Source organism: Schistocerca gregaria, chromosome 9 (assembly GCF_023897955.1).
Source record: "Schistocerca gregaria isolate iqSchGreg1 chromosome 9, iqSchGreg1.2, whole genome shotgun sequence".
Lineage (NCBI taxonomy): Eukaryota > Metazoa > Arthropoda > Insecta > Orthoptera > Acrididae > Schistocerca > Schistocerca gregaria.
In genome coordinates this window covers 128,683,915-128,697,295 of record NC_064928.1, presented here as the reverse complement: position 1 = coordinate 128,697,295, position 13,381 = coordinate 128,683,915, and the positions used below count along the sequence as shown (strand labels likewise).

General features: G+C 44.6%; 1 protein-coding gene across 2 annotated transcripts in view; it reads left to right on the top strand.

Annotated features, from left to right (window-relative positions):
* LOC126292288 (BTB/POZ domain-containing protein 9-like) overlaps positions 1-13,381 on the top strand; it is a 294,259-nt gene that overhangs the window by 224,455 nt on the left and 56,423 nt on the right. For both annotated transcript variants that reach the window (XM_049986204.1, XM_049986205.1), the window contains 2 exons: positions 3,747-3,977; positions 7,524-7,797. In XM_049986204.1, the coding sequence (XP_049842161.1) occupies positions 3,747-3,977; positions 7,524-7,797 (505 nt within the window). The remainder of the gene's footprint in view (positions 1-3,746; positions 3,978-7,523; positions 7,798-13,381) is intronic.

Genomic DNA, 13,381 nt, shown 5'->3' with positions numbered 1-13,381 from the left:
ATGTCAGGTAAGAAGTCTACCATAGAACAGTGTAGTCCATAGAAAAACAACAAAGATGTAGTGAATTAAGAATGCTCTGTTGGACCACTTGTCACTCCTGCTCTGTACGTGGATGATTTCTGTATTAGTGCTAGCTCACAGTTACCGTATTTACTTGAATCTAAGCTGCACTTTTTTCCGGTTTTTGTAATCCAAGAAACCACCTGCAGATTAGAATTGAGTGCAAAGTAAGCGGAAGTTCTGAAAAATGTTGGTAGGTGCCGCCACAACTAACTTCTGCCGTCAAATATATGTAGCACTACACAGGCATGCTTCGCAGGCACAAAGATAAATACTGGCGCCAAAACCTCTGTGTCAGTAAATAAATTAAAAGAAAAGGTAGAAGAATGTAAACATTATGCCATATATTCTTTCGTCTTTGCTGCTATCTCTATTTAAATCCTGTGTGCCAGATAAACTACGAAACTAGAGTGAGGCAATAGCAAACGCGGAAGAATATACATGTCATGTTTATATTTGTATTATTCTTATGCTGAATAGTGATACAGTCAGAAATGAAGCACGGCAACTGACTAGATTTTTGAGTTTAAGATTACTCTTAATTTCTGTGCAGAATATAATGTACTAAAGAGGCATCTGCAAAGATTTTCAAAAGGAGAAAATTTTTCGCTAGACTCTCGTTCAGAACATCTTCTATCATACGCAGTCTATTATTTGGTTCTTGTTGATCATTATCAAAGAAAGCAGCAGTGTAAGTAACAACAAATAACATTCTCTTGCCATTGTTTCGCTCAATTCCTCTTCCTTTTTTTAACTGCGGTAGCGCGCACAAAAGCAAGCCACGCCACGAGCGGTGACAGGTCGTAAACACTCATCATCAGAATGCGACAAACCATACATGACACAGTACAATAATGCGTTTTCAGCTTAGTGTGATGTAAACACCTATAACAAAAGAACGGCAATTACCAGATCAAAGCAAAATAAGCAATTGATTCAAACCAGGCGAAGCACGTGAAAAAGGAAGAGAAACCGTATAAATGCGAACGGAGCACCTGACACATAGCAATGGCTACTTGATGAAGCTTAACTGTTAAGCTTAAGACTAGAACCAAATTACTGTACCTGTACCTCCAGGGTGCCATTTGATCTAAATTGTCACATATACAATCGACCAACTTGGGTTAGATTTGGAGGTGCGGTCTAAAACTTTTCTCTGCCCTTGAATATAGTGTCTCAAATTTGAGGTGCGGCTTAGATTCGGGAATTCTTTTTTTCTTCTTCTTGATTTCAAGTGGTTTTCTTTTTTTTTTTTTTCTTTTAAATCCCCAGATGTGGCGTAGATTTGAGTAAATACGGTAGTGGCCTCTGCGGAATGACAGCTCCAGGGTGCCATCTGGTGCACATCCATATGTTTACTTAAAGAGTGTTCAGTTCTCCCCCCTTAAGTCGAGGGTGGTGCATTTCTGTCACCGTAATACGGTCCATGTTGATCTGGAGCTCTAGCTTGATGCCCAACAGCTGACTGGAGTCCCCTGCTTCCGTTTTTTGGGTCTTGTTTATGACAAAAAGCTTAGTTGGTTGCTCCCATATCCATAATCTGAAGGTTGGCTGTTGTAAATTCAATGTCCTTTGCATCCTTGCCCACACCTCTTGGGGGTGCAGATCATTCAACCCTTCCCCGCCTTTACTGGGCATCAGTTCTGTCTTGTCTGGACTAAGATTGTCAAGTTTATAGACCAGCTGCTCCTTCCTCTTGGACGTGGCTCACTATCCTGGTATCCGTTTAGCCACTGGTCCCTTTTGCACTAGCTCTGTCAACAACTTCTGGTTGACATTGTGATTCCTCCCCTTTAGATTTGGTGGTCCCAGCTCCTGGTTCCCTATGCCCTCAGTATCCACTCTTACCCTGCTCACCTCTCCTGTCCGAGCGAGGTGGCACAGCGGTTAGCACACTGGACTCGCATTCGGGAGGATGGTGGTTCAATCCCGCGTCCGGCCATCCTGATTTAAATTTCCTGTGATTTCCTTAAATCGCTCCAGACAAATGTTGGGATGGTTCCTCTGAAAGGGCACGGCTGACTTTCTTCCCTGTCCTTCCATCATCTGATGAAACCGATGACCTCGCTGTTTCGTCTATCCCCTCAAACAACCCAACCCCAACCCCACCTCTCCTGGTACATTCGGGTTGATTGACCAGTTGGGCTTCATCTGTCTTCTCTCTGCTCTGATTTTCATCTCCCCTCATTGTCCTCTTCTCATGTTTTCTCCTGACCTCATCCCCTTTCCTCTTGTTGTTTAGACCCTTGGTCCCTGATTTGAGTGGATCTCTACTAGGGTTCAAAAGTGTCCATGACTCCAGTCGTGTTCAGTCGTTTGTTCCAAATGACCTTGTGGGAGTTTCAGGATGCCATTGTTTTTTTACACCGATGGCTCTAAATCCACTGATTGCGGGGTATGCCATCACATCTTCTGTTGGCATGGAACACCATCTCTTGCCTGCCACATATGGGCTGTTTACTGCGGAATTGATGGCCATCTATGGAGCCCTTTGCTTCATTAAATGGCCCTCACTTGCCGAAGTTGTTACGTATGTACTCAATGAGTGACCTTCAGGCTATCACCAGAAGTGTTCCAGCCACCCTCTGGTATCTGCCGTCCTGCGTCTACGACCTTCTTGCTGGACTTGTTAGTGCTGTGTGTTAGTTTGATTTCCTTTGGATTCCTGACTACGTAGGTATCCCGAGTAATGAACTTGCTGATCGTCTGGGTGGGAGGGTGTTCGCCGGGCACCTATGCCCCATTCTCCCTGTCCCATCCAGAGATGGGTTTGTGCTGACTCTGTGGAGGCTACCACTCCACACACAACACCCCTCCCCCATGTAATAAATCACACACAATCCAGGAGACTTCTGCCACATGGCGTTCTTCCCTCTTCCTCTCCAGGTGGTAATCTACCATACCATCCTCTGTCACCTTCATAATGGCCATTCTAGGTTGACCCAGGTTTCTTTTACTCTGCAAGAAGCAAACCTCGCCCCCCCCCCCCCCCCCCCAATCCCCTTTGTAGTTGTGGGGCGTTCCTCACAGTGATCCGTATTTTGCTGGATTATCCCTGCCTTTTGGCCCTTCACACTAAATATGCTTTCCCTCCTTTCTTTGGAATTTGAGTCCCTGTTATTGTAGGCATTGATTATGATGGCCTTGTCCTTGTCTCCACACTGGTCGGGTTCTACCCATCTTTTCTCGCAATTTTGTCTGGTCTGTTTTGTTTCCCCATTTCTTGTCTCTTCCCCTAGTGTCACCTCTGTTTTATCATGATGATGATATAATATGGATGCTGGGACAGGTCAGTGGCTGTGCTGGGACAGGTTGGTGGTGGTGCTGGTGCCCCACCATGTGTAGTGTTTCTGGGGTGCCCGGCTCTCCCTGTTTCCACCCATTCCACTCCTCGTCTTTTCTTTTTCTATTACCCTGGCATCCATTTTCTGTCTTTGTTTGCCCAATATCCCTTCCCCTTGACTGGACTGTGCTATTTGTGCTGTTCCTCCATTGATTACTTAGAACATGGGACTGATGACTGTGCTTGTTTGTGCCCCCCCTCCTCCCCAACTTCCCCCATGAAAAAAAAAAAAAGAAATCAACCAGCTGTGAAGTGAAATTTATAAACTTAAATGTTTTCAGAGTAGAATAATGTCAGAGTTTTTACTATGTTGCAGTTAATATTGTGTACAATTGCTTTGCAGGAAGATGTGGTGTTGGACATTTTAGGCCTAGCCCACCAGTATGGTTTTGTGGACCTGGAGGCAAGTATCTCAGACTACTTGAGGGAGGCCTTGCAGGTGCGGAATGCCTGCATTGTGTTTGATGCTGCGCGCCTTTACGGTCTCACCCACCTGCAAGCAGTATGTGCCGCCTACATGGAGAGGCATGCTGCCGAGATGCTCAGGCACCAGACTTTCTTGCAGCTGTCACCGGTGAGTGCTACCAGTGGTCACTGCCATTGTCAGTGTGTTCTGCCCAGTATTTATGAGGTACAGTGGACTGGATAATAGCTTGAACAAAGTTAAAAGATGAACATCAACAAAAGTAAAACAGTGGTGATAAAATGTAGTTAAGTGTCTGTGGGGTGATACAGGGTATCTTGTACAGAATTTCTTTGGTGTAATGAATGGCAGCTTACTCTAAATGTAGAGAACATGTAGGTTAATGCAGGTAAGTAAGAAAAACAGTCCTGTAATGTTAGAATACTGTATTAGTGGCCACTACTTGACACAGTAATGTTGATTAAATATAAAGGCATAAACGTTGCACAGCAATATGAAATTGAGTGCTTATGGTCAGTAATAGGGACAGATAGTTGACTTTGTTTTATTAGGAACGTTCTAGGAAGAGGTAGCTCATCTACAAGGGAGGCAGTAAATATAACTCTAGTGCAACCCATTCCTGAGTACTCAATTGTTTGTATCCCCACTGCGTCAGATTAAAGAAATATATCGAAGCAGTTCAGTTGCTTACAGCTAGATTTGTACTGGTAAGTTCGATCAATGTCAAGTACTACAGAAGTACTTCATGAAGATACATAAGGGAATTTCTTGATGGAAGATGACATGGTTTTTGTGAAACACTAATGACAAAATTTAGAGAACCTGCATCTGAGACTGACGGCAGAAAAATTCTACAGCTGCCAACTTAGATTTCACAAAAGGACTACGAAGAATGTAGCATTGTGCAGAAGTGAAATGTGGACAGTAAACTGTCCAGATAAGTAATTTGGTGTTACAGAAGTATGCTGAACATTATATTGGATAACTAATGAAGAGGTACTGACTGAAATTGGGGAGGAAAGATGTCACTAAAACATCAGATTGATTGATAGGTCACATACTGATTCATGGGTCAGTTTGCAAATGGAGGGTAGAGTGGGGGGAAGGGGAGATAAAAATCGTAGAGAAGCCAATCCAATGGTTAAGGTGGTGTAAAAAGGTCCCCGAGACAGCACAACGTGCTTTTGCCAGCTTTCATTTATGGTTTATGGCTGCATGTGGGAACAGAGCTGTCTACAGAGCTGTGACGACATTGAGGTGTTGCCATAGAGACATTTACAAAGTTGCATTGAGTTATTGAATGATGGAGACCCATGAAGCAGACACCAAGTTATTGTCTAGAATAGGCCCATGGAGCAGGTGCACCCAGGACACTGCAACTGTCAGTGCTCATCTTATGCTGACCCTGCTGTAGGCTTTAGTACAGATTCCTTGTTAGTGTGGAAACAACTAAAGTAGTTGGTCTGTTGGTAGTGTTACTGAGTGCATTGCGGAACACTGAATGAACTTTCAAAATCCAGAACTTGTGAAATCAGCAGTTGCTGAACATGGTCTCATAAATAATAATAATAATAAAAAAAAATAACATGAATAAGCTAAAATCATGTCCTTTCATTCTACACACCAGGATTCTGTATTAAAGAATCAGTAATCAGGGTGCCTTTAATGTGGACAGTGGTTGTAATCTTAGCAGTGTTTGGAAGCAAGCTCTTGATACTGAGAAGACACTCAAAAATGCACTGAAATATCTACGTTCCTATGAGATAACTGGCTCCCTCACTGCAGACATAGACGCAGCCTCTGGCAGCATGACATAATGACAATGTACACCAACCGATTGCTAGGGATCTGAAAATGTAGCATGTATTTTCGGCAAAATTCAAGACTATCTATGGTGGAATTAGCATATATAATATTTTAATAAATGATTAGGCCTTTGCTTTTAAAGGATTGTCACACCTCATGCTTGAAAATAAGCCTCAGTGCTTTGAAATTGACTGAAAAGAAAAAGAATGTTTCTGTTGAGAAGCATTGCCATTTTCATGCCTCTGATTTAAGGCCATTCTCAGAGTTATTTTTCTTTTCCCACCCAGTTTGATGATTAAAAAATCTGTAGAGTAGCAATTTTGATGTTTTTCATGGGAATTCGTAGCTGCGCGACCCATAATTTACAATGCTACAGATAGAACCTACAAGGTAGATGACGTGGAAGCAGAATGTTTATTCACATGTTACGGGAAGACTTTCATTGAAGTCAGAATATATTAACAGATTTTGTTTTCCGGTTGCCTTACAGTGCAGAGTACGGACACTATAAATCGGCACTTCACCACGAGTGTAAAACAAACAAAAATGGGAGAGGAGAGAAGCAGGGTGGGGAAACAAGCCCTCTCACAGGGCACCCAGCCTGCATCTATGTTTTGTGTTTGTGCAGTAGCACAATCTAATGCCTGGTCATAGGGATTGCCAGTCCCATTTGGTTTTTGATCATCATTATCAAACTCCATAGTGGACCAGGATTAGTTTCTTCACTCATTTCAAAATAAGAAAACAGCCTGCAGCACAGAATGCAAAGCGTTTAGTGTGGGCTACTGTGCAGTCGCTTGCTGATGCTGGCTGTGCTATAAATGAGGTGGTTCAGACCCAATACTTGACAGTATTTGACGCAATCACAATTCAGAACACCTGCCACCTAGAACTGCCATGTTAAAGTGTCATCATTATAGCAGCTTTTGAACTTCAGCTTGTAGGCAAACTTGTGTGTGTGTTCTAAGCTGCTTGGACCCACGATTAAGTCCTACGTTGCATTATATGATTGTCCCTTTACATGGACCATTAAACTTCCCACAATTAGTGTGCCATCAGAGCATCAAGTGCAGTGATATGACATTGCATTCATGCAACTTCTGTTTTGAAAAAACATTCTTATGCAAAATAGAAATTTTTCTTCACTAGATGATCTGCAATACCAGTAACGGAAAACTGAGTTCATTTTCAGTGTTTGTATAAAGAACGTAAAGCCATTTCAAACTACGTCTGATAAAATAGTTCATAGTACAGTCCACTGTGAAATAGCATTTATTGTGTAATTTCACATTTTTGTGTTTAGAGTCACATATCACAACTGTGTTCATATTTAACACCAGCTGTGAATTTTGCAGAGTCCCTACCAATAGCAAGCCATGTGTGAGCTGTAAATGTTCACCACAACAACAGTTAAGTTGGCAAAGAGAATTCAGGATTTAATTGAAATCTTGGAGATTTTACCCAGATTTGATGTGACGAATAAACTGAGAATGTTTTGTACAGTTATGAAAGGGTACTCAGTCAAATTGGGGAGGAAAGAAATTTATGATGCAGTATTAATAAAAGAAGGGATCTGTTGATACAACACATTCTGAGCCGTCAAGGAATCGGCAGTTTGGTAATGGAGGTAGGTGTGTGGAGGAAAACGTGGAGGGGGATACAGTGGCTTTAATACCATTAGGAGGTGCAACAATTGAAGGTTGCAGAAGTCAGGCAGAGCTACAGAAGATTGCACAAGATAGACTAGTATGGAGAGCTGCTTCAAACCAGTCTTCACTTGAAAATTACCACCACCACGACCTCCTGCTCCTCCTCCTCCCCCCCCCCCCCCCCCCCCCCACAGAAAACAGGAAAATGTCAGTAGTAACCATTTTGTATGGCATGTTGCAGGAAGCCCTCACAGAGTTGCTGTCACGCGACTCCTTCTATGCCCCCGAGGTTGACATCTTCCGTGCTGTGTGTCAGTGGGCTGCAGCCAATCCTGAGTGTGGTGAGCGGGCATTGGGGGAAGTGGTGTCAACAGTGCGCCTGCCCCTCATGTCCCTCTCAGAGCTGCTCGGCGTTGTCAGGCCTGCTGGCCTGGTCTCCGCAGATGCGATCCTCGATGCCATCCAGGCTCGGACCCAGGCCCGGAACTCGGATCTCCATTACAGGGGCATGCTGTGTAAGTTCACATTTGCTACATATTTTTGTGAGTAAAGTGAAATTTTACATTTGCAAACAGTGCTGTTTTTAAAACGTGAGTGCACAACCTGTGGCTTTTTGTGTTTGGAGAAAGAAAGTAAGGAATGTTTCAGGAAACAGATGCATAAATGAAAATTCTTGATGTTACTTCCTCTGGTGTCCAGCAGCCTTACTATCCATATTTAAGACTCAAATACTACAATAATTTATAGTTTTCTTCTTTTATTGTTATTATTATTATTATTATTATTATTATTATTATTATTATTATTATTAACATTAACCCTTTCGTGGCTGCTAGCGCCGAGCTTCCTGCCTGCTTGGCCGGCTAATGGGGCGAATGTTTTGTGCACATGGCCAGCGGATGGTGGACGTGGCCCTAGGACCGCTGAAGGCTGCAGCCACTGTAGGCCACTGGCACATAGAACCCCTTTTCGATATTACTCTTTTTAAAATCATCATCTCACTGTACCGTCATATTGATTGCAGTTTACGCTCACCATAAACGAGAGCTTCAAAACTAATCTAACCTTTCTTCTATAAGTTTATTCTGGGTTACAAAACAATTATTTTGGAGAAATGAGAGTTTTTGTTTGTGACTGAAGAATTCTGTAACTTGAGATTTACATTATATACAGCACAAGTACGTTTCCAGATCCATAGTTTTGGAAGGAGCCATTCATAGACGCTCAGATCTTGGACAGTCTTCTGCTCCTTGCAGCAATGAGTGTTGCTCAGAAACTGTATATATTTTGCGGCATCTTATACATCAGTTAAATAGCCCTACAGGTTATGTATGTATGCATCTTTCCTTTTGTGTAGGTTAGGAAATCAAATTGCATCTAGCAGATCAACTCATAAGCTGAAATGAACCAGGGGCAGGTGAAAACTATAATGCTTTCTGACAAGAAAAGCAGATATTGACAGTGTTGGCAGCAATGTTGAAACACGGACAACAGTGAGTTGCCATTCTATATTATCCATTTACCACCTCCTGCACCCGGGTGTACATAATGCTTTTAGTCCTCAGGCCTTCCTACGTGTTGGGCATAGATGCATGGAGATAGCCCCGAAAGAGTTAATCTCCTTTATTCAGTTTTTTCTTGGCAGAGTGTCAAAAATGTGTGTGTTAATAATGTTAAAACCTACAGAGGCAAAAGTGTGAATACATCGACCCAGTGCCCCCGCCCCTCCAGGGGGCTTGCCATGGCCAGTTCGTGCTTGGCTATCACCGGGCCCCAACCTTCGCAGCATTTTTTCCCTACTGGGCTTCATGTCTATCCTCTTGTTATTCTTTTTCCCCTCCCTTCAGGAACATGTTTGGGGTGGTAGTGGGAATGTACTGTTCTGTCGCTGATGTAAGAAGTCTCACCACTATTTTTTGTTCCCTTTTCCTTTCTTTTACCTTCTCCACTTTGGCATTTCAGGTTTTTATTTTTCTCCTTCCTCCCTGTGCAACTCCTCAAGGCTGGCTGAGGTGTCTGATGTATAACAGGTGACTGGGTAACGCATTCTTGCCAGCCCTGGGTTGACAGGTAGGGTTTGCATGTACCCCCTGGTACAGGCCAGGCCCAGGGAGCGGTGATAGCCTGAGCTGCTACCTTCCAAAATTGCCAACTGGTCCCTCTGTCAGGTGTGACCTGAGGTGTGAACAATGACCGAAGTCAGGTGCGCCCCCTTGTGTAGGGGCCCCCCAGTTGCCCCCTTCCTTCATGAAGGACATGGCCATGTCGACATGCGACCTCAAACTCAGCTCTGAGGTTGTGAAATTGCCCAGTTTCAAGGTAGAATCGCCATCCCCTCATCCAGCTGTGCAACAAGCCATCAAACACTTGCCTCAAGGGGCAAAGTCACCAGATACACAACCTGGCAGGCTGGAAAGGACAGGAGTACTCCGGTGAAGACTTCATACATACCTCCAGCCAACCAATACCCGAGTCTTCCTCTGCTAACTGGACAGGCTCAAAGAAATCCAACAAAAGCAAATGGTCTTCTCCTTCGCCGACTCTTAGATTCTCTTTGACGGTGTCACCTCATAACTTTGCCCAACTGGCCTCAATGTCGCCTGTGTGCACCCCAACCGTTCTTCTGCGTTGGACTCTGCAGACCAACAGCACGATAATGCTGATGCTTCTGTGGACCTCAAGGAGCAGGATCCTCCTGCCTCCGTGCCCTATGTAGCAGCGAATCTTCGCAGGCTGGCAAGTCGCCAAGGCGACACACCTTAGTTTTTTGCTCATCATTACTCTCCTGCAATGGGACATTGGCAGCCTTTGATCCAACAAATAGGATTTACGACTGCTTTTAGAATTGCAGCTTCCTCTTGTACTCTGCCTTCCGGAAACAAAATTGCCTCCACACTACCGCTTTGAGCTTTCACATTTCTTCCTAGTCCGTTTTGAGCCTCTCCCTGACCACCCGTCTTCAAGCTGTTGCAGTTCGTCTTTTCCTTCCTCTCTTGACCATTGTACCATTTATATCCCTCCATCATTTGACGTCAGCAGGGCAGACTTTCTCCAGCTTCTTGAGCAGCTACTTCACCCATTTCTGCTGCTCAGTGACTTTAATGCACACCATCCCCTTTGGGGTTCTCCCAGAACCTGCCAGAGAGGTGCTCTCTTATCTGATCATTTGTCAGCATAATCTACCTTAACACAGGAGCACCCACATTTGTTTCTGACTCCTCTACAAACCTATTCCCATTTGGACCTATCCTTCTGCACTGCCCAAGCTTGCCCATTGTTCTCGAGTTGTCTGTTCTTTGTGACACTTACTAAAGTGATCATTTTTTGTGCGCTATCCATTTGCTGACTCCTATCCCACCTGCGTACGCATCCAAATGGCAGCTTACTAAGGCTGACTGACGGCATTGCTCCTCCCTGATGACCTTCAATGAACACGAGTTCCCCAGTTGTGATGACCAGGTGAACTATCTTACTAACGTTATCCATACTGCTGAAGAATGTTCCATTTCCTGCACTTCTTCTTTACCAACGTGTTTCCCAGTCCATTGGTGGACTGAAGCATGCTGTGATGCAGTTTGCGCACAGAGACGTGCTCCATGCTTTTAACTGTCATCCTATGATGGTAAATTGCATTCATTATAAACTGATGCATGCACAGTGTTGTTGCGTTATTAGGGATAGCAATAAAGCTAGCTGGATTCCATTCACAAGTTCTTTTAACAGTTCCACTCCCGCCTCTGTCGTGTGGGCCAACCTCCAATGGCTCTCTGGGACGAAGATCCATTCCCAAATTTCATGCCTTGACAGTAGTGGAAGATGTTAAAGTGCACCCTATTGCTATTTCCAAAACCTTGGGCCAGCATTTTGTGGAAATTTTGAACTCTTCCCACTATCACCCTTCCTTTCATCCATCGGAAACGAGCAGAGGTGGCTCGGGCGATATCCTTTTCTTCTCAGAATCGTGAGTGCTACAATTCAGCCTTTATTATTAGGGAGCTTGATCATGCTCTCACTTCATCCCGATGCTGTTCACATTCCGATGTTGCAGCCTCTTTCTCTTGCTGGCAAGCACTTTCTGCTTAATATGTACAACCACATCTGGGCAGAGGACATGTTTCTGCGACACTGGCTAGAAGCCACTGTCATACACATACCTAAGTCCAGTAAGAACAAACACCTTCCTTCTAGCTTCCTTCTGTCTCACCAGTTGTGTTTGGAAGGCGATGGAACATATGATTGTGTTTGCAAGGTGATGGAACTTATGATTCGTGCCCAACTGGTAGGGTGGCTCGAGTCTCACTATTTTCTAACCACTGCACAGTGTGGATTTAGAGTGAGCCGTTCTGCAGTTGACCATTTCGTCACTTTGTCCACCCATGTCATGAATGGTTTTCTACAGAAATCCCGGACTGTGGCCACGTTTTTCGATTTGGCGAAAGCTTAAGACACTTGCTGGAGGACTGGTATCCTCTATATTCTCTACACGTGGGGCTCACTGGCTGCCTGCTCCATTTCCTGGAGGAATTTTTAACAGATTAAGTTTTCAATGTCTGTGTGGGTTCTGCCTTGTTGGCACCTTTATCCAGAAAAACGGTGTGCCTCATGGTTCCGTCCTGAGTGTCGTTCTCCTTGCTATCGTCATTAACCCTGTAATGGCCCCTCTAGTGCCAGGCATCTCCGGCTCCCTTTTTGTTGACAATTTTGCCATATATTGCAGTTCTTCACAGACCTGTCTCATTGAGCAACATCTTCAGAGATGCCTCAATCGTCCTTACTCGTGGAGCATCGACAGTGGCATTTATTTTTCCAGTGCGAAAACCATTGTATGAATTTCTGGGCACACAGTAGGTTTCTCCCACTGTCTTAGACCTGTTGCTCTTCCATTCATTGAAACTGCGAAATTCCTGGCGCGCATGCTCGATAGGAAACTCCCTTGATCCTCCAAAGTGTCTTAGCTGGCAGCCCACTGAACACGGTCCTTCACTGTCATACATGTCCTGAATGGTACTTCCTGGGGTGCAGATCGAACCACCCTCCTATTTGTACAGGCCCCTTGTCCTGTTGAAACTGGATAACAGGTGCATTGTTTATGCATCTGCACATTTGTCCCTCTTACACTGTCTCAATAGTATCCACCATCGTGACACTCGTTTGGCCTTTTACACTAGCCAGGTTGAGATTCTGTATGCAGAAGCTGCTGAGTTACCACTGTTCTACTGCCGTGACTTTCTCCTCAGCAGATACGAACGCAGTTTGTCTGCCAAGGCTACCCATCCCATGCTGCCTCCTTTGATGACACCTTTGATTGCCAGTATGGGATGCGTCACTCTTCTGTTACCTCCTGGAGTTCGCTTTCGGCTCTTGCTCCAGCAGCTAAACTTCTCACTCTCTGCAACTTTCCCTGTGGGGTGTGAACCCTTCATCACTGTGGCTTCATGCATCGGCCCATGTTCACCTTCGTTTTCATTCACATCCTAAGGCCACTGCTCCATCCTCACTCGATCGCCTTCAGTTTCACAAGCTTCGCGTGGAACTTTGCGACTGTACCTATGTGTACACTGATGGCTCTCGGACTGACTGTGGTGTCAGGTGTGCCTTCATCATTGGTGCCGATGTTCTTTGATCTCTGCTCCTGGCACACTACTCAGTATTTACAGCATAGCTCTTCACCCTGTATCAGGCCACAGAGTACATCCAGTGACACAGGCTTTTCAATTGTGTCATCTGCTCACTCTCTCTCAGCGCCCTTCAAAGCCTCTGTGTGCTGTACACTGCCCATCTGTTTGTGCAACATGTCCAGGAAAACTGTCACTTGCTCACTTTTGATATAGCCACTGTGATGTTTATGTGGATTGCTGGTCTTGTCGGTCTGACAGGATATGAGGCTTCCGACACTGCTGCCAAGGCTGCAGTCCTTATACCTCAGCCCATTAGTTCTTATATTCCTTCTGATGATCTCTGTGCATCTTTCAGGAGGTGTCGTCACTTTGGCATTGCCACTGGTCCTTGCTTCATGGAAATAAGCTCTGGCTTATTAAGTCTCTCCCAGCTGCATGAACAACATCTCGGCCCTCCCTGTTGCTCCCACACCACTTACTT